The 21,327-nt window shown below is 33.1% G+C and overlaps 3 protein-coding genes across 3 annotated transcripts; 1 reads left to right on the top strand and 2 right to left on the bottom strand.

The window, feature by feature from the left end:
* Window positions 1-854: 854 nt before the first annotated feature.
* LOC118052090 (serine/threonine-protein kinase PBL35) lies at window positions 855-4,600 on the bottom strand. Its single transcript, XM_035062914.2, has 6 exons — window positions 4,062-4,600; window positions 3,165-3,484; window positions 2,896-3,031; window positions 2,165-2,298; window positions 1,960-2,083; window positions 855-1,614 (listed from the first exon to the last, which is right to left on the bottom strand). Exons 1-6 carry the CDS (start codon window positions 4,180-4,182, stop codon window positions 1,160-1,162), a joined length of 1,290 nt encoding a protein of 429 aa, XP_034918805.1. The 5' UTR covers window positions 4,183-4,600; the 3' UTR covers window positions 855-1,159.
* Window positions 4,601-10,581: 5,981 nt separating this feature from the next.
* LOC118052088 (uncharacterized) lies at window positions 10,582-14,384 on the top strand. The gene is made up of 5 exons (XM_035062913.2): window positions 10,582-11,124; window positions 11,684-11,831; window positions 13,359-13,576; window positions 13,708-13,881; window positions 14,024-14,384. The coding sequence occupies exons 1-5, from the start codon at window positions 10,894-10,896 to the stop codon at window positions 14,108-14,110; spliced, it is 858 nt and encodes a 285-aa protein (XP_034918804.1). The 5' UTR covers window positions 10,582-10,893; the 3' UTR covers window positions 14,111-14,384.
* Window positions 14,385-16,832: 2,448 nt separating this feature from the next.
* On the bottom strand, window positions 16,833-18,076 carry LOC118052087 (calmodulin-like protein 3). The gene has a single exon (XM_035062911.2). The coding sequence runs from the start codon at window positions 17,908-17,910 to the stop codon at window positions 17,209-17,211; it is 702 nt and encodes a 233-aa protein (XP_034918802.1). The 5' UTR covers window positions 17,911-18,076; the 3' UTR covers window positions 16,833-17,208.
* Window positions 18,077-21,327: the final 3,251 nt, after the last annotated feature.

Below are 21,327 nucleotides of genomic sequence, written 5' to 3'. Positions count from 1 at the left end.
GTTATTGTATTAGCAGCATAAATTTTCTCGTATATATATGAGGTAACTAGTCATGAGAACATTATCAATGCTGAAATTCTATCAGTTGAGTGATAGCAACTGATTCACTTTATGTCCTTCGATGTTGTATCCTAGCTGGCTTCAAATTAACATGCGGACTGCCTTCGATTTGAGTAACTATATAATTACTTTTACAGTGCGGGTGATTGCTATTTAGTAAGAAAATTAGAGCCCTAAAAGGGGCCTTAGTGCTCTCATACAAAAAAGAGAGATGGACAACTTGGAGGTAGAGCCATGGTGTTCGTTGCTGATGGCAAGCATATTCTAAAAAGGAGTTGCATAGCAAAGAGAATTTTTACTGTATCCTTTTAAGAAATGACTGGCATTATAAATTAAAGCAAGATAAGATTCTAATGTGAGTGCATGCATGTATGATAAAATGCACGTCATTTGAAACCTTTACTGTAACCTTTCTGTGAATTGTAAGTTAAAAGCAAAATGAGATTCTAGTTTGATTATGATAAGCTTAGTTGCAAGCTTCTGTAGCCAATCCAGGCTAGAGCCTGCACGGTTGCACCCATTATTAAGCAGGGATACAAAGTCCCCTAAGCAGGAGCTGCACGGAAAATTCCAGCTACTTCAGTTGAACTTTCATCACCTAACCATTAGAACATATCGATACGAGATGCAGAAGGTTTATTCAACAGAAAGGTCTTTTGTGGTTCCCAACTAAAGCAAGATCAAAAACGGGCAGGGATTGAAAATTTCGTTTTGGAAGATTAATTCTGTATCAATGAAAGATACTTTTGATGAAGTCATAGTGCACCTCCAAAACCTTTAAACAGTTGACATCCAGACAGCAGCATACAGAAATCTTAGAAGTGGAAGGTTTCATCTGATTACAAGTTATATCTCTATTACAGCAACAGCAATTCGCGGGTCCGAATTGATTGTTAGCTCTCTTAATGTAAGTTTTTATAGAAGCTGATTTACCGTTCTTCATATGCATTTCCGGCTTCAGCAAATCTTAGAGCACCCAAATGTCATACAACAAACTTCAAATATTCCCTTCAGAATAGCCAATATACAAAGGCGGAATGCCGACCTTTGTTTTTTTGATAGTCGAATCAATCAAGGAGATTGAATTGATCATTGTCTTTTATCTAAAACGCTGCTTGCCTGTATTCAAGGGAGAATCTCTGATGCTTTTGGATGATACATTGGTATGCTTTTGTGTTCCTTCGCTCTTCTTCTTGCGCTTCCCTTGTTGAGACAAACGAGAGTGGTATGATAAAATGGCAAGGTCGTTAAGATCTTGCAATGGAGTGAGAACTTTCACAACTTCATCCATTGTGGGGCGGGAATTTGAATCTCTACTGAGGCAGCTGAAAGCCAACTGAGAAACTTTCTGGGCCCCTTTAAGGGAGTAATTTAGCTCCAACCTGGGATCCACTAGCTGGTACATCTTTCTCTTGTCAGCTAAATAAGGCCGTGCCCATGTAACAAGATTCTGTTCACCACTAGGTCGCTTCTTGTCCATTGATCTTCTACCTGTCAGAATCTCAAGTAGCACAACTCCGAAGCTGTAAACATCACTCTTAGATGTCAAGTGTCCTGGGAAAAAAAGGAGCCAAATGTGCAATTTTGTTAGATCCCCATCAAGGACAGGCTCTGAATCCAAGCTTGAAACATGAATTCCATAGCTGCTTTTGTTATAGTTGGATCGACATGTACCATCTGGTAATGTATTTAAACCTCCAATTCGATGATTCACTTATGGTCTAAAATAGAAAGGAAGATGCTTCGACAAAGTTTCATTCATCAGCTGATGCTTTTCCTCTTTTGTATAGGAAGTAAAACTTGTTTTTCTAGTTGATTGTGTATCATGAGGAAACGCAGGACTAACCAGTGATAATTTCAAAAGAGTTTGGTCCGAACTAGATATTACAGCTTCCATACCTGTCATCACATACTCTGGAGCAGCATAGCCATATGTCCCAACAACCCTGGTAGAAACATGAGTTTTGTCCCCTTGAGGCCCAGCTTTTGCTAGACCAAAATCTGAAAGCTTTGCAGTATATTCCTGTAAAAGAATTTCCATATTAGGACTTCAGTCAAGAAAAAGATTCAATACAACCATTAATTGATATGGGTCACCACATACCGAGTCAAGCAAAATGTTTGATGTCTTAAAATCCCTGTAAATAACTGGTTCAGGACCACCGTGGAGAAAGGCCAACCCTTTTGCTGCTCCAAGTGCAATCTTAATCCTGTTGGACCATGGAAGAGGTATTGTCCCTTCAAAAATTATTTCAGCATCAGCATTTTCTTCATAAAACTAGAAAATGAACAAGTAATAAAAAAAAAATTTTAAAAAAAAAAACATCAAGATTTTTTTAAAAACATCGATAACATCAGTAAATCATACATTCACTGTGAGATAAATTTAGACCAGCTTTGTCACTGGTGCTTTCCTTTCCAATTTCCATGACAAAACAAATAACTGATAAAAACTCAGTATGAAACTCGATCAAATAAAATGATGCAGAAGCAACCTTCCATCACTATGAATCCTAGAATAAAACCTATAAGCTACACAGTCCTAAGGTAAAATAAATAAAATGGACGTCTTCCGAGGCTACGCAACAAGTCTATTCACATCATGACATTATTAGCTAGTTTAACTTTAGCCACACAATAATAGGAGAAAAAATGGCAGAAAGAACAAGGAGAAATGGATTTCAAAGGAGAGAAAACAATCCTCCATGTATCATATGATGGAAAACTAAGCCTATAACCATTTAGTAGGAAGATTCTGAAATAGAAATAGTGATCTTCCATAGAGATATGATTATATGAAAACAGAGAAAAGGCAAGGAAATTTTTAAGACTTACTTCTAAAAAGATGATTTTCAAGACTTCCTCGTGTCATAAACTCATAAACAAGAAGCCGCTGATCATCCTCAATGCAGTAACCAATAAGCTTAACAAGATTAGGATGGTGAAGTTGTCCAAGAAAATCAACTTCAGCCTGCAATAAGGTAAATTGTCATGATGTCACACTCTTACTTCTACCCATCCACACAACAATTTCTTTCTGAAATCAATCTACTAACCCCCTGACATCAATCTACTAACCCTATGAAAGCAGATATTCTACTAACCACCCATTCTCTATGGCCTTGAAGACCATCTGGCTTTAAACTCTTCACCGCAACTGTGATTCCTGACCCAGGTTTTGCTGGTGCTGTCCCATTCTCCTCTATCCATCCTTTAAACACGTATCCAAATCCGCCCTCTCCAAGAATGCTATCAGGCCTAAAATTCCCGGTTGCTGATTTTAGTTCTTGAAAAGTAAACTGAAGTGACTGGCATGGAGATTTGTTATCTGTGGGTGGTGGATGAGGATTGTCAAAGGATAGTTGAGCTTCATTAGGAGCACATAACTCTCGATTGCTTGCATTTAGATATCTTGTTTCAGTAGCTGCATCACCAGAATCAAAGTGAGACCCCTCTTTCATTCACAAGTTACATACTTTATTACCAGTTTGATTGGTTTTGAGTACAAAGAGCATTGGAATTTGGAATACAAAATTCATCTTGAGCAAAGCAGGAGAAACTCAAATTCTGTTTTGTGACTCGTAAATAAGAGATTTTTGTCAAGTTTTCGATCATTATAACCTTGTGAATTGAAAATAGAACTTGCATTTCCTAGTTCCGGCAAATCAAGAAGTTGATCTTTGAAAAAGAATCAACAAAAAAACCCATCTTAAGATCTGTTGTCTTAATATCAAGCTTACCATAATTTTACAGAATACAAGAAAGCCGGTTGAGATTATTTTGAGCTCAAATTTCAAAACTTCAACAAAAAGAGCTAACTTTCGACCGCTTTTAGAATCCAACTACATAGTCTATAGTGATCAAATAGCACAATAAATCAACATCATAGAATCAAAACAGAGAAGACCATTAGAAAATAAGCATGGAACACTTTGATACACACCTAGAATCAACAATTTGAGATCAAAATCACAAAAGAAATGAAAAGCTACAAGACACACCTGCATCATAAACAAGACTAGTACGAGGGATAGAGTTAGCAGAATCTCTAGAGGCAGAGGACTTGCGAGAACCTCTAACCCCACGCTTTAAGACAGGCCAGCAACCGCACTTGCTCTCCATAACTTTGTTTAGTTTCCTTGTTGGCTTCTTGTTTTCCAATTTTATATCATGGGTTGTCACTATACTTGCATGGGATGTGATAGACAGGCGAGTAGGGATTGGTCATGGTTATGTCATGTGATGAGTAAACTGATGAAGAGAGAATTAGTAACAGAAGACAAAGAAAGTGAGAGGGAGAGAGAGACAGGAAGAGGGAAATGGAACTGTGAAGAGGAAAGAAAGGAATTGAAATATGTTGATGCTGTTATTGTTTGTGTTAGAGCTGGTCTTGTTGCTCCTGTTGGAGATTGCAGGCATCATCATCGCCATCATCGCAGTGTGTACAAATAGAACTTTTTCCCACAAGCTTTTGTGTGGGGGATGGGAATTGCCTCTCTCTAACTATCAAAAGTCGCCATGTATGACAAGCAGACAAGGTATTCCTAACATAGGCTATGTCCATAGAGACTTTGGCATGGCTTTCTATATTATTTTTTATATATAAATAGAATCTTTACTGTTTTTTAATGTTATGTTTGGTAACATGATTAAACCCCTGTTTTTTGTTTTTTTTTGAAAAAATATTAAATTAATTTTTTTAATTTTTTTTAATATTTGATATAAAAAATATTTTTTATATAAACATTGTTTATTATTTATATTTTAAAAATGAACATTACAGTACTTTTAGGAGTGTAATAATTTTTGTTTTTAGATGTATTTTTAAAATATGTTTTATTTGAAAAGATATTAAATTAATTTTTTTCTAGATTTTTTATGATTTTGATATAATAATATAAAAAAATCTGAAAAAAAATATTTTAATATATTATCAAATTAAAAATACTTTTAAAAAACATCAAATTTGAAATACACACCAATAAGCTGAAAATAACTGCCACAAATGTTGTGCTTTGCATTGAAGAAGATTCATAATTTCCCCTCGAATGTTACTATTTGTCTCAAGAAATGAGACACATAAATATAAATTAATTTTTAAAAAAAAATACATATGAAATCATGATTTTAAAGTGAAACTATTTTAGTATAATCATGAAACAAGAGTAATTATGATATATATTTTGTTCAATCTTGTGGGCTCATCAAAATCAAATGAAAAGGAAAGGTTTTTTAATTTTTTTTTTGTCAACTCATATATTCCTTTATTTTAATTTTCAAAAACTGCTTGAAAGTTGTGAAGGGAAATTTCCATTGACGGTCTCCAAAAGACTCTACCAGCTAGTTAATGTCTGTCAATCAATTGGATTTTTATAGCACATACCAATATATATTTCCACATATATTTTTCCAAAAGAATAAATTTCTTGCTGAAATGAGGACCTAATTGGGAAGAAAAATAAAAATATATGAGAGATTCTTTTGAAAGCTTGCTCTCGCCATGCATATTTCTGTACTTCTAATGTTTATGCTTTTAGATTATACGTTTCGCACGTTGGACAAGACATGATAGAATATATTTAGTTACTTTCTCGTGTTTGGTATTGTGTATATTTATTAAAAAAATTTAAATTTTATTTTATTTTAAATTAATATATTTTTATGTTTTCAAATCATTTTAATATATTAATTTTAAAAATAATTTTTAAAAAATAAAAAAATATTATTAACATACTTTTTTTGATTGAAAAGTATTTTAAAAAAGCAGTTAAAATATATTTTTAAATACACAGCTGACAAGATAAAGATATGATTCTTATCATGTCTAAAATTATTCTCAAAGTAAAAATATTGTCCTAACTTCGTGGTTGAACTAGCTTGTCTAATATCATGGGACAAAAATCATTATTTTTTTTAGCTTTATAGAGTAGAATTTGATCAATTTTATTAAAGTGAGTATTTACATTTAGGGGCTTATATATTTCCAAAAACATTTTTTTATCTAGAAACTAAACTATACATACCATAAAACTTTAGGACCAAAAAGATTATTAATAAGGACTAAAATGTTATAAGAACATGTATTGAGTTAAAAATAGTCTAATTCAATCTCATCTAACGTTCAATCTAATAATAAGGACATAATTGTTTTGATTTCAATAGAAATAGGGATGGTATATTGTAGAGCAGTCTTACATGTTTGGTGAATAAATATATGATAATTAATGTATTAGGTTTCACATATTTTAATTAAGTCTTTTATAATTAGATATTATAATTTATCATCCAAACCTAAATCCATTATTAAATAATGATATTTTTATTTCGTTTTTGGTTTGACATAATTAATGTGGGAGACAACGGTGGTACATTAGATATGCTTTGGAGTATCTTAGTGAACATGAGGAGCTTAAAGATGCAGGTTTCCATGCAAGAAGATTAGCACTAAGATTGATTTAGTTTTTGGAAGCATAGTTTTTAAACATGGTTCAACTCGAGTTAATATAAAACAAATTTTATATTATAAATTTGATGTATTGACCTATCTTAACATGAATAAATGTAATTTTATTAATGGTTTTTTAAATTCCTTTTCATTTTGAAAGAAAAAAAATATCAATAGGTTTTTACTCTGTTTTTTTTTTTTAGCTGTCTGATTATGAATTAATTTGAATTTTTAAACTATATTCATACCAAGTTAGTTATTCTTTTTAATTTTACAAATAATCATCCGGTCTAATCCGCGAATCAAGTTGTGTGTGGGGGACGGGTTTAAAAAAAATGATAAAAGGTTTGCTAGTAGAGGGTCAAAAACAATCAAAATTAATCAAAAAATTCTTGGCCTGTATTATTGTTTGGTCAAAGCAAAGATAGTCAAGGAGCATAATTGAGTGCAATCCCATCGCACACACTCTCTCTCTAGACCACGAGATTGTAGAGAGATATATATATTCCTACGTTGATGGAGGGTGGAGGCCATAGGAGGCTTGTTAGAGGTGGTGGGTATCTATTTTAAAAGGAGTGGGGGAGGGAGAGGGGGTGCTTGGTGAGAGGTCATTTCATCAACAACCATTTAACAAAATGTTACTGCTCTCTATGATGGATGGATGCTTTGGACGATGAAAAGCAACGTGAGATCCTATTCTTTTTTCTACACTCTGCCTGCAACTTGACGACATCCTTGTTGGAGAAAAAGAGATGCCCATTGCCCCCACTACGTCTATTGACCCACTTTAGGACCCCTCACCACCACATAGATTGGAGATTTAGACAGAAAACACTTCTACTTGCTAGCGTAGCCCACTCAAGATCGTCATTTTAGCAAACAAGGCATATGGAATTTTGCGATTGAATTGGTTAAATTTTAAATTTATTTTTAATAATCATGAATTCAAAACCTTTTAAAGAATTACTAAAGATTTATATAGTTATTAATTTTAAAACCTATAAAATTAGTGCAGAAAAAGAGCCAGAAGCATATATTTTCGAGGAGAGGTGTTGCTCTGCCAACCATTTCACCGTATACGCCTTTTGAGATGGACCATTTGCTAAATGGGCAGATTTTCAGCATCGTCTAGGGCCCAAAAAGATATCGAAACTCCCCATTAAGCCATCAAACCCTATCTCCATGAACACGAGCTGCAAACAGAAAGTACTGGTGCTGCATTATCTCTGAGCTACCATTGATGGTAATTCTCTTCCTTCTGTATCTGTGCAACATGGTTCTTCTGAGGATCTCGTTGGTGGATATCTGGTTAGAAAGGGAACCAAACCAGATTGACATGACTGCACACAACTTTGGAAGCCAAGAAATCAGTTTTCAACTGGTTAAGAAAAGTGTGCTGTCGATGTAATGCAAGGGAAATGTGTGCTATCATTGGAGTTATATCCTCCTATCATTGTTCTTCCTTTTTTCCCATATGTAATTCAACTGTATGTTGCTTTCGGTGATCCACGCCTCTTTTGAGTTAAAACCCAGTTGGTGGCCAGGTTGTGGGTTACAACATGTGATCATATCATCAAAGGAATGCCATGGGAAGCAAAATTCCTCAACTTTTTGGCTGGTCAAAGATTGGATCTATTATTTAATTTATATGTATATTCATAGATAACACAAGACCAAGAAAATCTTCATACAATCATTTAGTACTTTAGGACATGTAGACTTGGAGACTTCAGCCTTGGAGCAATGGTAATCTGCTGCATGAACTACAGGTTTTGCTTTATATATAATGCATTTTTTAAATAAATTAATCTGAATGCGTTCGTGAATCATTTTGGGAAAAAAAAAAAACCCAAAATTTCTAGAGTTCTTTGAAAAGTTGTCGCACAATAATGAAATAGATCAATCTTGCAACTTATTACGGTGTATAAAATCTGATATACGGTGTTGTTTAAGGCTTGGGTAAGTGAGTTTATGTTGACATGCGTCTATTCAATTTATGATTATTTTCTTAATCAATTTAGGGTTAAAAAAATATTGAAAAAATAATTATAAAATGAAAAAAAAATCATGAATCAACTTAAATTAATCAACAAAACTAGTTACCCAAGTCGTGAAATGAAAATAACTTCATAGAAATCAATTCGAATTGTGAAGCCGAATTTTCACTCTATCTAATGCTAAATAATGAAATTAAAAAAAATCAATTAAAAAAATAAAAATAAAAAACTCGAATTAACCGAGTTAACTCGTCAAACTCGCAACCCTAAGTCATGAAATACCTTATAAAAAGTAAATTAAAAAAAAAATATGAAGTCCGATACTTGATAAATTTAATGTTGAAGAAAGTTAATTGAAATTGAGAAATAGATTGAAAAGGAAACAAAAAAAAACAACTTATAAAAAGCAAATCAAAACAAATCACTAAACCTAATTTTCAATCAACTTAATGTTTAAAAGTGAAATTAAGAAGAAAAAAATTTCAACTAAGAAAATAAAAAATAAAAAACTTGAATTAACTCGTAAAACTTGCAGTTTAAATCATGAAACCGAGATAACCTCATAAAATAAATTAAAAATATAATCAAGTTTAATTTCTAATAAATATAATTCTGACCAATGAAATTGAATTAAAATAAAAACCAAATAAAAAGGAAACAAAAAGGGAAAAAAACACCATTTGCAGTGAATAATGATTTATATACCCTCTCCTCTTTTAGTTTTTTTGTTAATATCTTTTGCAAGATATATTTAAATTTTTGTTATCATCAACCACCTTTATCATACTATCATCACTTACTATAATTATCATTATTTATTAATAAAATAACAATATTTTTTAATTTACTATTATTCTAAACTTTATCATCATTATTAGCATCATATCAATCATTATCATATTATTTTATTTACCATGACAATTACCATGGAATATCATGATGCCACCAATTTACCATCATAATAAATATGTCATATTTACCTTTATATTGAAATTAATAATATATTTTATACTTATTAAATTAGATAAAGTTTGTTTAATTTTTTTACTTAAAATAAAAAAAAATGGTAATAAGTGTTTTTTTCCTAAATAAGTTTGGAAAGGATAAGAATTAAAAGTGGTGGAGTTCATGATTTATTAACAAGGCCAATATCGTAAAATAAGAAGTAGTTGGGTTCTTGTATGAAAGTTTATAAGGCCGAATGACCCCATCAAAGTAAAAGCCCAAACACCGACATGGCCATCACCAGCTGGCCCTAACGGATATCTCACCGCCCAACCGCCGTCTAAAAAAGGTGAAAACTTATTCAAGTCCATACCTTCTCCCATCGTCTCCACAATCCACTTATCCATTGCGTATCCTTGCCCTTTCCGTTAACTTTACTTTCGCTCTTCTTCTATCCCATATACTTTGAAATTCCCCATTTTACTCCTATATTTTCAATAAAGTATCAATTTCACCCTTTCTTGGAAACTAATTAATTTGAATTTCATCTCCTTTCAGGTCACGGGTAATATTATAAATATCATGGCAGTTAAATTCAAATAATTCATTTTAAATCAATAGCCTGGATTTATATATATAAAAATAACAACCAAATTTTTTTTAAAAAAAATTATAATTACTCACCAATTGAATGAAACAAAATCATAAATATTAAAATTCAAATTAATAATCCAGATATTCTTAACATGATATATCATATTACTGTTAATTTAAAAAGAGTCAAATCCAAATTAATTCTTACTTAATATCATGTTTTATTTTATTTTTTATCACTTTTATTTTATTATTTCCTCTCCAATCTATAATTTATTATATTACCTCACAAAAAAATAAATCTAAGAAAAAATCAAAATCCAGAATTGAAAACTAAACTAATTAAATATTGTTCTTCTGTAGTTGTAAGGGTTAGTACTAAGTAAATAATAAGATAACTTTTTGAAAATCATAAGGGCTATGTTAGAAAACGTAAGACTATATGGATGATAATAAGACATTTGTAAATCTATAGGGGTACAAATGCAGTTTACCCTTTCCTTTTATAAAATAACCCAAAAAGCACACCACCTTGGCACCTTCCACCTTTGCCTTTCGGCCATGAATACGAAGCAGCACTAGCGAAAATCAGAAGCAGATTAGGTAGATAGAAACCCGAAAAAAATAAGAGAAACCCTAGTTTTCATTGAAAACCCAAAATCAATCGATCAAACATAAATTGTAGATTGAAATCAATCGGATTCATCGAAATCGGCGTCTGTAAGCACTCAATTTCGAGGATTTGGTGCTGTATGAACAGGAAATCAGGGATTAAGCAGAGAGATAGATAGAGAGAGAGAGAGAGAGAGAAAGGAGAGATCTTTATAATTTTGATCAGGAGGAAAAAACACTATGTCTGCAATAGTGTGCGGGAAGAGATCTTTCTTTGAAGAACTGACTGTTACTAGCCCACCTGTGTCGAAAAGAATCCGTTGTTCTTCTTCCTCTCCTGTTCGTTTTTCTCCTCCTAGATCGAATACCCTTGCTTCCAATCCGCCTTCGTTTAATTTCGGTTCTTCTTCTTCATCTTCTTCGACTTTGATCGAACAGCTCGCCGCTATTTTCCCTGATATGGACAAGCAGGTTCGGCTTTTTCTTCAGTTATTTCGTTATTTTTTTATTATTATTACAAAATGATTGATTGGTTGATTTTTTTTTATTTGTTTAATTCTGATTGAATTTTTGTGGTATTTTTGTAACTTAATAGTTGATTGGTAGATTTCTTGTTCAATTTGGATAGTGGTGTTTTGGGAAATTTGGAATTGGAAATGATTGTACAGGGAAATGGGAAAGAGTTGATTTTCATGTTTTTTTTTTTACTTTTTTTTTATGATAAAAAGTTGTGGAAATTCATATAGAAATGATTTTGAGTGTTGTATTTGTTTTGGCTAGTTAATATTTGTTTTGGTGTTGTTAGGAGTGAGTTGTGGATTAAGGTGGATATACCCGTATTGAGGTTTTAATCATGAATGAAAGCAGGGTGTTCTTGGAAATTATTTGGTTGTAGTAATAGTAGTAATGCTTAAATCGCCATTTATATACATTAACTGTGTGATTTGCTCAACTTTTTCCTGTTTTCAATGTTTGTCACATATCCGTTTTGGGTATTATGCTGACTCTTTTTGGTATCTTATCATTCTAGCTTATAGAGAAAGTGCTTGAAGAATGTGGTGATGATTTGGATTCAGCTATCAGAAGTTTGAATGATCTTCGTTTAGGATCTGCTGAAAACTTCAGCACAGCTGCAGATAAGTCTGATGTGATTGATGAGTCAAATGTTCCAGCACAAGGTACACATAGGAAAAATTTTGATATGTTGAAGGTTTTGACTTGGCTTTGGATTGGCTGAGATGATTTTTGAATAATCATGTGTGTATGCATGCATGTTTGGAACATTAAACCTAAGAGAGTCTTACTATATTATTTGCCTCTAGGTTTATCCCCGGCAGACACTTTTAGTCCCTTTTTCTATAGAACTAGCATCGTTGGAGGGTAATAGAATGCTAAACCAGTTCGAGCGCATGTGGTGAATAATGTCGAATTGTAATTCAGAGATTATAGAACCAGGTGTAGACAATTTATTTACCATGACTTTAATCAACATGTTTGAAATAATCAACTGGTTGCACATTTACCCATACACATTTAAAGGGAAAATAAGTATAAGAAGTGAACTGGATGAAGGCTGCCAACTCCTCATGAGTTAAAGGGAATGAGGTGTTAGATGTATAGCATAGCTTGTGACAAACAAGTTTTGATTTCTTGACTGCTTAGAAAATTAAGCCACAACAAATTGTTTTGTTAGTTAGAATTTTTTATGGTCATGCTTGCTAAAATTAACACTAATAACTTGCTGCATATTAGCAGGCCACAAGGCCTTATCTCCTTATGTAATTGTGACATGAGATAGAGTCATTTTCTACTCCATTGCCCAATGAGTTTGGATTATTTGTCTGACTTTTTTCTATCTGTGGTGAGTCCTGGGTACTTTGGAATTCCATGGAGAACCTTTAGTTGATTTCTTTATTGACCTTGTATGGGAGGAAAGACTGCAAGATCTTAAGGAGATCTGCAGTGTTTTTCATTGTTTTGGATCATTCAATGGCGAGATATTCGAGGATCCTTGCAGTTTGAGTCTTTGTTTTCTTATAGCACAGTGTTTTGGCATCTTCATGGTGAAATTCTTAGAGGATTTTGAAGGAGTCTCGTTAGCTAATATGTAGAGTGAATGGAATGACTTTTTTGCTTCCTTTCTCATCTATTATACTCCCAGTCATACTGTATATTCTTCCTTTTTGCAGTCGTATTCTACTAGGTATACTGTATATTCTTCTTTTGGTCATTGAAAAAAAAAGCCCATGCAAGAGATGATCTCTGTGATTAAACAGAATATAAGCATGTTTCCATAACAGAACAAGCTGCATGTAGCATATTAAACCAGTTGAAATTTCTTCAAATGGACTACTATTGGAAGGTTGTTGACATCCATTTGTAATTAGAAGGAAAGCTGAGATGGCGGCCTTAAATTTGGTTTGGCATTTGATCCAACTAAGGTTAGCAGTCAACTAGTCATGGTTATGGCATTCATCCTGAGCATACACCTAATGGCTTTCCTCTTCAAGAAGAGGAAACATATAGCCATCCTGTGTAATTCCAATTGAATGAAACATAATAGCCATGAAACACTGTTCCCAATTAAAAAAATAATGACAAAAAAATAATAATCTTTGCTTTATGGTTCAATAATTGGGGCCTTGGGATATTGGTCTGTTTTGGCTTTGATGGTGTGTTGATGGAAAGAGCGATTTTTGTTGTAGGGGTAGGAACAACTGATGCTGAGGCTCCTACTGAGGATCTGTCAGCATCAGCACACCTCTCATTGGATGGTGCGGAGTGGGTGGAGCTCTTTGTTAGGGAAATGATGAGTGCCTCTAATATTGATGACGCCAGAGCACGTGCTTCACGGGCACTGGAAGTTCTGGAGAAGTCCATCTGTGCAAGTGCAGGAGCAGAGGCAGTTAAAAGCTTTCACCAGGTGTTTCATTACTTCTATCTGTATTTTCTTTCTATACTCCCTGCGAACTTTCAGTTACCAACGAAGATGAGATATTCATATTGGGTTTGTTTTGAGAAGTTTTGCTGCTTGTCTTCTAATTATTGTATTAGGAACACATGATTTTGAAGGAACAAGTGCAAGCATTGATCCAGGAAAATGCGATTCTCAAGCGAGCAGTATCCATTCAGCATGAGCGTCAAAAAGAGTATGAAGAGAGGAACCAGGAGATGCAGCAGCTGAAGCAGTTGGTGTCCCAATACCAGGACCAATTGAGGACCTTGGAGGTTGAGCTCGTTAACTCCTGAATTATTTGCATGATTTAGCATTTTGGTTCTTTCACGCTTCCCTTTCCATGTTTAACTGCAGAGCAATTTTCACAGTGCTGCTTTCCAATTTTCTGACCTTTTTTATGTAATGCCTTACCAGGTAAACAACTATGCGTTGACATTGCACCTGAAGCAGGCTCAACAAAGCAGCTCAATCCCAGGACGTTTCCACCCTGATGTCTTCTAACAAACTTCCATGGCTCTCTGGATGAAATATAAGCGAGTGGGCCAGGATCACAAGGCAGTGCAATTATGAGCTATCATATGGTGCCTGACTGCACATGTTATGTTTTTTTCCTTCCCCATGTCCTAAGGGTGCCTTGATCAAAAGACAAATTTAGTTTGCAAGTGTCTTTACTTCGAATCATGCTTGGAAATTGGAATGCAGAAATGCTTGTGGTTTTATATTACATAAATGCATTTATCAATAATAATTTATATATGTGATTGGTATTGATTTACACCTGTGAAATTGGGGGGTTACTCTATTATATCTTCTCTGTTTCTCTTATTTGGCACCTGCTGGCAACATTCTTCGCCACACCGTTGATTTGAGCAAAAGAACGATGGGGATTGACCTGTGTAAGGCGGCTGGGTGGCAGATCAACAATTGCTGTGGGCAAAAAATTTATATTGTCTTGCCACTGAAGAATCTTCTTGTGATGTGTTAAGTTATTCTGCAGGTGATCGCAGTAAATGAAAGTCGTTCTTCTTTAGGATCTACTAGGCCCTTCTTTAGGTTGGTTTCAGGCGTTCTGCTCTCAGCCTAGATGATTTGCCTTAATTTCACAATAGCTCTGTTGCATTTGAAGTCGGCTCTGTAAAACAACCTAGAGAACAAATAGCTTCGTCCTCGTAAGAACCAAGGCAAGGAATTGTTTGATATTCGATAAGATATCTTATCACAAACTCCCAATATATGAATGGATATTTTTAGGATACAATTTAACATCTAGGATTATATTATATAGGTGTTTTATGTTACATCACTGGTCGGTTTAATTCTTTTAAAATTTAAAATTAAAAAAATAATGTTTGGATGATGATATCACTTTTAAAAGAGAGAAAAATATGGAACTTGGGTCATTAATTTGAATGGATTGAGTTTGGATAAATAATTTAATAATATGATTATAAAAAAAAAAATTAATGATAATAAAAAAAACAAAAAAAATCTAATTTTATAAATTATTTTAAATAAAACAAATAATAATCAAAAGAATAAGGTTTGGTATAAGAATGAAGAGAAAAGATTAAAAAAAAAAATAATAATAATAATAATAAAAATTATCAACATCAAACCAAGATTCATTCCCTACACATGCCTCTCAAGCATGGAGGGGCGCTGAGAAAATCCCAGCATTTAGCATTTACCCAACAGGCAACAACAGATATACCGCTTGAAGTGGGCGAGTGCACCGTTTTTTTAAATAAAATTTATATTTATTAAAATACTAAATTACCCCTCAAAGTATTTGATTATAACAAAATGAGAAAATCACAGTCTAATTTATAGTTTAGTTAATTTTACATCTACCCTTTGTGTTTTGAAAAGTTATAGTGTATATCATTGATAAGTGTAAAATATATTAAACTATAGGATCATTTAGGATGAAAAATGTTATACACTCAGCAAAGTTTTGGATATAAATTGTAATTTTTAAAAATATGAAGGGTAAATGTAAAAACAACTATATTATAGTATAATCATGATACTTTTCTCTAAGAAAAAATTGATAAAAATATAAAAAGTCAACTTAGTAAATTTTACTTTTAAGAATATTTTAGTTATTTTATTGTTTTGGGAAAAAAAAAATGGCTAAAAAGTTTGGATGCCAGGTTAATTGTTCTTACTTTTTCATTAGTTGTTCCCGTATAGGGCAAGAATATCAATCTGATTGGAAAACTGATTTCACAACACAAAACCTAAGGAGTGCATAAATACTTTTGTGGCTTTTGGGCTTTATTTGAAAGAAATCTCCATTTAAAGTGCAACAAATAAAACCATGGTTACAAGATCTGACCAGGTTTGGTTGACCTAGAACCTAACTTTAATGGAATTAATTACTTTTTTTAAAAAAAATAATATTAAAAAATAAAACTCAAAAGTTAAATTAGGTTAACTTGCTCAAGCGCAACTCGGATCGGTTTTCAGATAGTTTAATATTGTGAGATGTGACGAGGAGGGTCTTATAGCCAGGAGGAGAACCTCTTTATTAGCCTTCCTGCGTGGGAGAGCCTTAACAGTAGTCTAAAAGAGAGAGATGAAGCTGAAATAAATGGTTGAATTAGGACAGAAGTACTGAAGGGTGCTTTTCGAGTGAGTTCCACGCTCGTCCATGGCGCCCCACGATAAGCGCCCATCAACTTCAGCTCTGGCTTTGTTGAAATGAGAAATTCTGTTTCCACTGGTGCAGATCTATCATTTGCCCCACTACCGATCACATGTTGCTTTCTTTCTTTATTATCTGGAAAATGCCATCTCTGTCGGGATTTGCACGTTTTGTATGGATGAAGTTATTCCCTTCTATTTAGTTTCAGATAATTGAGGCTGGCGGTCGTGGTCTATCTTCTGTTCTTTCTACCTAGTTTTTTGCTGGCTCACCATGATAATTTAGTTAGGTTTAGACTGTAAAGCCAGGTTTACATGGTAAGTTGAACATGATGCTGCAGGTCCTGCTTGTCTGTTTCTTACTTCATCTTAGAAATTTAAACCAGGTTTGGTACATGCATAATTAGCATAGCAATGATGCTGATGACCTGATCGATGGAAGTCCTCTCAGTTTGTGGGTGGCAAAAGCAGGACTCAAATCTGAATCCAAATAGAAGGATTAGGGATAGAGTTTAATTTGCAAACAATGTGTTGAGAAGTTAATTAAGAAGGTTATTTGAGCTGCTCTTCTCTGAAAGAACTGAACATGGCATGCACACACTTCTTTAATTTGGCTTAGCACACAAAAGAAAAGGATCTGAGTTTATCTATGTACATGTAACTACAGCAGAATAGAGACTAGCTGGTAACAAGTTCAAATCATCCTACAAATATGAATAAAACACAAGTATTTTAGCTAAATATGATTGAGTTCTCTTGAGGTTAGATTAAATCATGAGAGAGATGACCAGTTCTCTAGCCCTTACAGTACTTGAACACTCAAGAGGTTAATTTGTTGGGCTAGGAATTAGCTCCTGTTTCATTGAGATTTCTCTGCGGTTGTATGAGTGACAAATATGTAGTTATCTTACCAGAGCTTAGAGGAAGCAAATTTGTGTTGAGGGAGGAGAGGTTCAGAAGACAGAAACAAGCTTGCTTCCACCTCTCGTCATCATCCTCTTGAACTCGTCAAAATTAACCATCCCATCACCATCCATGTCAACCTTCCTGATCATCTCCTTGCAATCCTCCACTCTTCCACCTTCCTTTAACCCCAAAGAACACAAGATCGAACCAAGCTCCTCAACTGATATCAAACCATCTTTATCTCTATCAAAAACATCAAAAGCCTCTTTCAAATCCCCTTCCCCGCCATCTCCTTGACCTTCTTTCTCGTCATCTCCCCCTTGATCTTGAATCCCGACTACCTCGCACAAGATACAAAACTCTTCAAAATCTATCAAACCATCTCCATTGGAATCAATTTTCATCACCATTTCTTCCACTTCTTTCTCTGTCATAAAAATTCTTATGTTCTTGAATGACTCTCTTAACTCTTGCTTTGTTATAAACCCATCACCATTCTTGTCAAAGGTAGCGAAAACACTCTTTAGCTCAGCTTTGTCGTTAGCAGGACCGCTAACATTACTACTACTGATACTAGTAACACCCCTCCCTTTGTTTGGGACTTGGAGAGTGATGGTTTTCGGAGGGTTTTTAGAGGCAAAAGATTGGAGCCATGCATAAAATTTCCTGGAGGGTAAATAGAAGTAAATATTAATGAGGCCAGCTAGGAACAAAACTATTAGTAACAAGACGGTGATGATCATCATCATATCTTTCTTTTGTTTGGTTTTTCTTGTTCACACACAACAGGAACCAGAGGAGAAAGGGGGTAATAAGAGAGGAGGAGGAGGAGCGAATGGACAAAGAGATGTAAACAGGTTGGTCTTTGTTTAAGTTTAAGAGTTGAAAAGGGCCATTGGCATTGAAGAAGAAACGCGGTGTTTGGTGTACTTTTCGATCCCACAAACCGCGTAATTTGTAATAACAGTTAAACACAAAGGCTAATCAGACATCAGACCCTGACGTCATTGAGCATATTTCATGCTATTGGTAATCAGTGGAGAAACTTGTTTCCAATGAGTAAAAAAGGTTGATAAGTTTTGAAAAAAATTAAATAAAAATCAAATTTATTTTTTTATCAAATTAATTTCAACAACTCCATTCAATTTAATTTAAAACTGCAAGTAAGTGGATAACCAAATTAATAACCTGTCAGTAATGGTAATCGAAAGCCTTCCAGAATTTGGTTGTATGAATCATCTGTGCATGCACTTGTTAATTATGACTGGAAGCTAACTCTCATCAAAATGCATCGATACTTCATCTTCTTCAGGAGCAAAAGACAAGATGCAAAGTAACCATGGCAACTACTATTTGCTGCCACTTGAGCACACACAGACAATTCATCTATGCTCATCATAAAAGTTCAACTAAAAGCATTAATTCTGTGGACCTAATTCCCCCATTGCTTGAAATTCAATTTACATTAATATGTTTGCTTAATTAGTGCAGACGGGACTTGGTAAATTGAACAGAATAGATTGGGAGAGGAGGTAACCAAGTTGATGGCATTAATTCTGTGGACTTGATTAAATTAATACATGGCTAGAAGACTCTCTAATCGCTATCCAAAGAAGGATATTTCAGAGCAAAAACAAAATTGCTTTGAATTTATCCACGGAGAGTAAATAGAACTCGATACTTTTGCTGCTGAGATGGGAATCTCCGAGAAATCAATACAAGATCTATAGATACATCAAATTTCTTTGATTTTCAGTTTGCCATGGACTGAAGCAGTATCCCATAACCATTTGCCTGCTTGTAACTTGGTGTTCTTGTGCCTGGAGGACTGTATTAACCATGTTGTGGATTTATTCTCCGATGACTTGCAAACTATGAAGTTCATCTTATCATTACCTATAATCTAAACCGTGTTGGAAAAATATTGCGCAAGTCAACCATGTTTTCCATATTCTCATGTGTTATCATAGATAGCATTGTTTATATTATTTTAGGTTTGGTATAAATTTAAAGGGAGGAAATATCAAACCCGATTGAGTTTATAGTTAAATTCACCCTTAAATAGACTAAAGCATGTGGAGTGAACATTATACAAACACATTATTTATTCTCTCATGTTTTACTGTGAATGATATTAGCTATTTTTGTTTTTTTTTTTAAAAAAAAAAAGGGTTTGTTATAAATTTAAAGAGGAAAATATATGTGTGAGGTGAATACTATGTAATCACATTATTCATCCCCTTATGTTAATTTTACCGTGGACAACATTCTTTTCTTTATTTGTAGGTTTGCTATAAATTTAAAGGGAAAAAATATTATACCCGATTAAGTTCATGTCCGGATTTACCCTACAAGTTTTATTGTGGATGGCATTGTTTATTTATTTTATTTTTAAAAAAAAATATTTTCTTTTTTTGTTTCTATTTTTTTAAAATTAATCTTAATATTATTTTTATTTATATTTAGATTAATATCCCTTGTTTCTTTTATGTTATTTAGAAAGCCTATTTGAAATAACAATTATTTTTGGATTATGTATCTAATTTTTTAGGAGGTTTTTCTTATTAATCTATATATTTTTTATTATTTTATATAAATAAACTTTATTTTTGAAAGTAAAAAGAAATTTATTTTCAAATAATATTTATAACATGTGCAGCCTTGCATATTATTTTTCTCTTTATTTTATTCAATTAATTTAATGTATGTTTCTATTTTTATTATTATTTGATTGAATTAAAATATTACTTTAATTAACAAATTAAGCAAACACAACCATATAAATGTCAGGTCTTGCGAAATTAAATATATTAATCTATATATTTTTCTTGATTTTTCCAGTTTTTTATTTTTAGTCATCATTTATGATTTATTTTTTAACTTATTAATACACATAGTTTTTAATTTATTTAATTATATATATGTATAAATTTTCTGATTTTCACTTAAAAAAATTTTAAAATACAAAAATACATTGAAAAAAAATCCACATATAAATTGTTTTTGTTAAAAAATAAATATCTAAGCCAGAAACAAAACAGGGTTAAATATCTAATATGATCCTATGGGATGTAGGAGGTACCGAGGATAATGGGGGACGACATGGACGCGATTTGCAGCATCGGATTCCTAGCTTTTGGTGGCATTAGACTGAATGTCACAATCTAAGGACTAAATAAATGCCATTGAGATTCCTTTCCTTTTCTTTTAATTAAAGAAATGATGCTTAAGCTAATCTTGAGGGGAGAGAGAGAGAGAGATGCTTAAGCTAATCTTGAGAGAGAGAGAGAGAGAGAGAGAGAGAGATGCTTAAGCTAACCTTGAGAGAGAGAGAGAGAGAGAGAGAGAAGAATTAAGAATTTGCCAGACCCATGACTTCTTTATCGAAAAAGAAGGGAGTAAAAAGACGATAAGAATTGGGCATTTTGAAAATTGAATGCAGGGGCTGAGCTGGGCTTTCCGGACCATAGTTCTTTAGTTCTATGAATCCATCTCTCTATCGTGTGAAATTCTTCGTTTGTTCATCTCAGGTCCCAGCCCTTGATGATATCAACTGGGAGTTGGATGATCGATTTTGTCTCGAGCAAAAGCCTTGAATATCTAATGGCATTTCATGCCAAACAGACCTTAAATCCTTAAACCCATCTCTTCAAACTAAGTTTCCTAAAGTAAATTGGAGCTTAAAACTCAATAAATCTGATATTAAATAATAAAAGTAAAAGGAGATATAAAAGTTAATTGAAAAAAAAATATAAATCAATTGGGCTAACCTATTAAGTCCATGACATAGATTATAAAACGAAAATATTAGTACAAAAAACAAATCAAAATATATCATGAAATCTAATAATCAATAAATAAAATAAAGATTGAATTAATACAAAAATACATATAAAAAAATTATTAAAAATTCAAAATACTATTACAATAAATAATATTTTATAATTTGGTGAACAGTAAAAACTCCATTTTTTTTTTTAGTTTTAGTTTTTGTTAATAATATTTTATTTAAAAAAATAAATTTTGAAAAGTTGGAGTTACATTTTGAAGTTAATACCACATAATATCAGTTTAATGAAGTGTCGTGAATGATAACAAATCAAGCAGGATATGCGGAGAGTCAAACTGTTTATTCTAAGCACAAATCTAAGGCCTGGTAGATTTGG

Source organism: Populus alba, chromosome 18, assembly GCF_005239225.2.
Source record: "Populus alba chromosome 18, ASM523922v2, whole genome shotgun sequence".
In the NCBI taxonomy this organism is placed as follows: Eukaryota; Viridiplantae; Streptophyta; class Magnoliopsida; order Malpighiales; family Salicaceae; genus Populus; species Populus alba.
Note: the sequence above shows the minus strand (reverse complement) of the source record. Positions and strands in the feature narration are given on the sequence as shown.

Excerpts from the sequence above, each read along its gene's own strand:
- LOC118052090 (XM_035062914.2), bottom strand. The coding sequence starts at position 4,182 with ATGGAGAGCAAGTGCGGTTGCTGGCCTGTCTTAAAGCGTGGGGTTAGA. Across the intron at positions 3,485-4,061 it reads TAGTCTTGTTTATGATGCAG|CTACTGAAACAAGATATCTA; the intron begins GTGTGTCTTGTA and ends CTGGTGATGCAG. Across the intron at positions 2,299-2,895 it reads TGAAAATCATCTTTTTAGAA|GGACAATACCTCTTCCATGG; the intron begins GTAAGTCTTAAA and ends TAATTTTTGAAG.
- LOC118052088 (XM_035062913.2), top strand. The coding sequence starts at position 10,894 with ATGTCTGCAATAGTGTGCGGGAAGAGATCTTTCTTTGAAGAACTGACT. Across the intron at positions 13,577-13,707 it reads CAGTTAAAAGCTTTCACCAG|GAACACATGATTTTGAAGGA; the intron begins GTGTTTCATTAC and ends TTATTGTATTAG. Across the intron at positions 13,882-14,023 it reads ACCAATTGAGGACCTTGGAG|GTAAACAACTATGCGTTGAC; the intron begins GTTGAGCTCGTT and ends ATGCCTTACCAG.
- LOC118052087 (XM_035062911.2), bottom strand. The coding sequence starts at position 17,910 with ATGATGATGATCATCACCGTCTTGTTACTAATAGTTTTGTTCCTAGCT.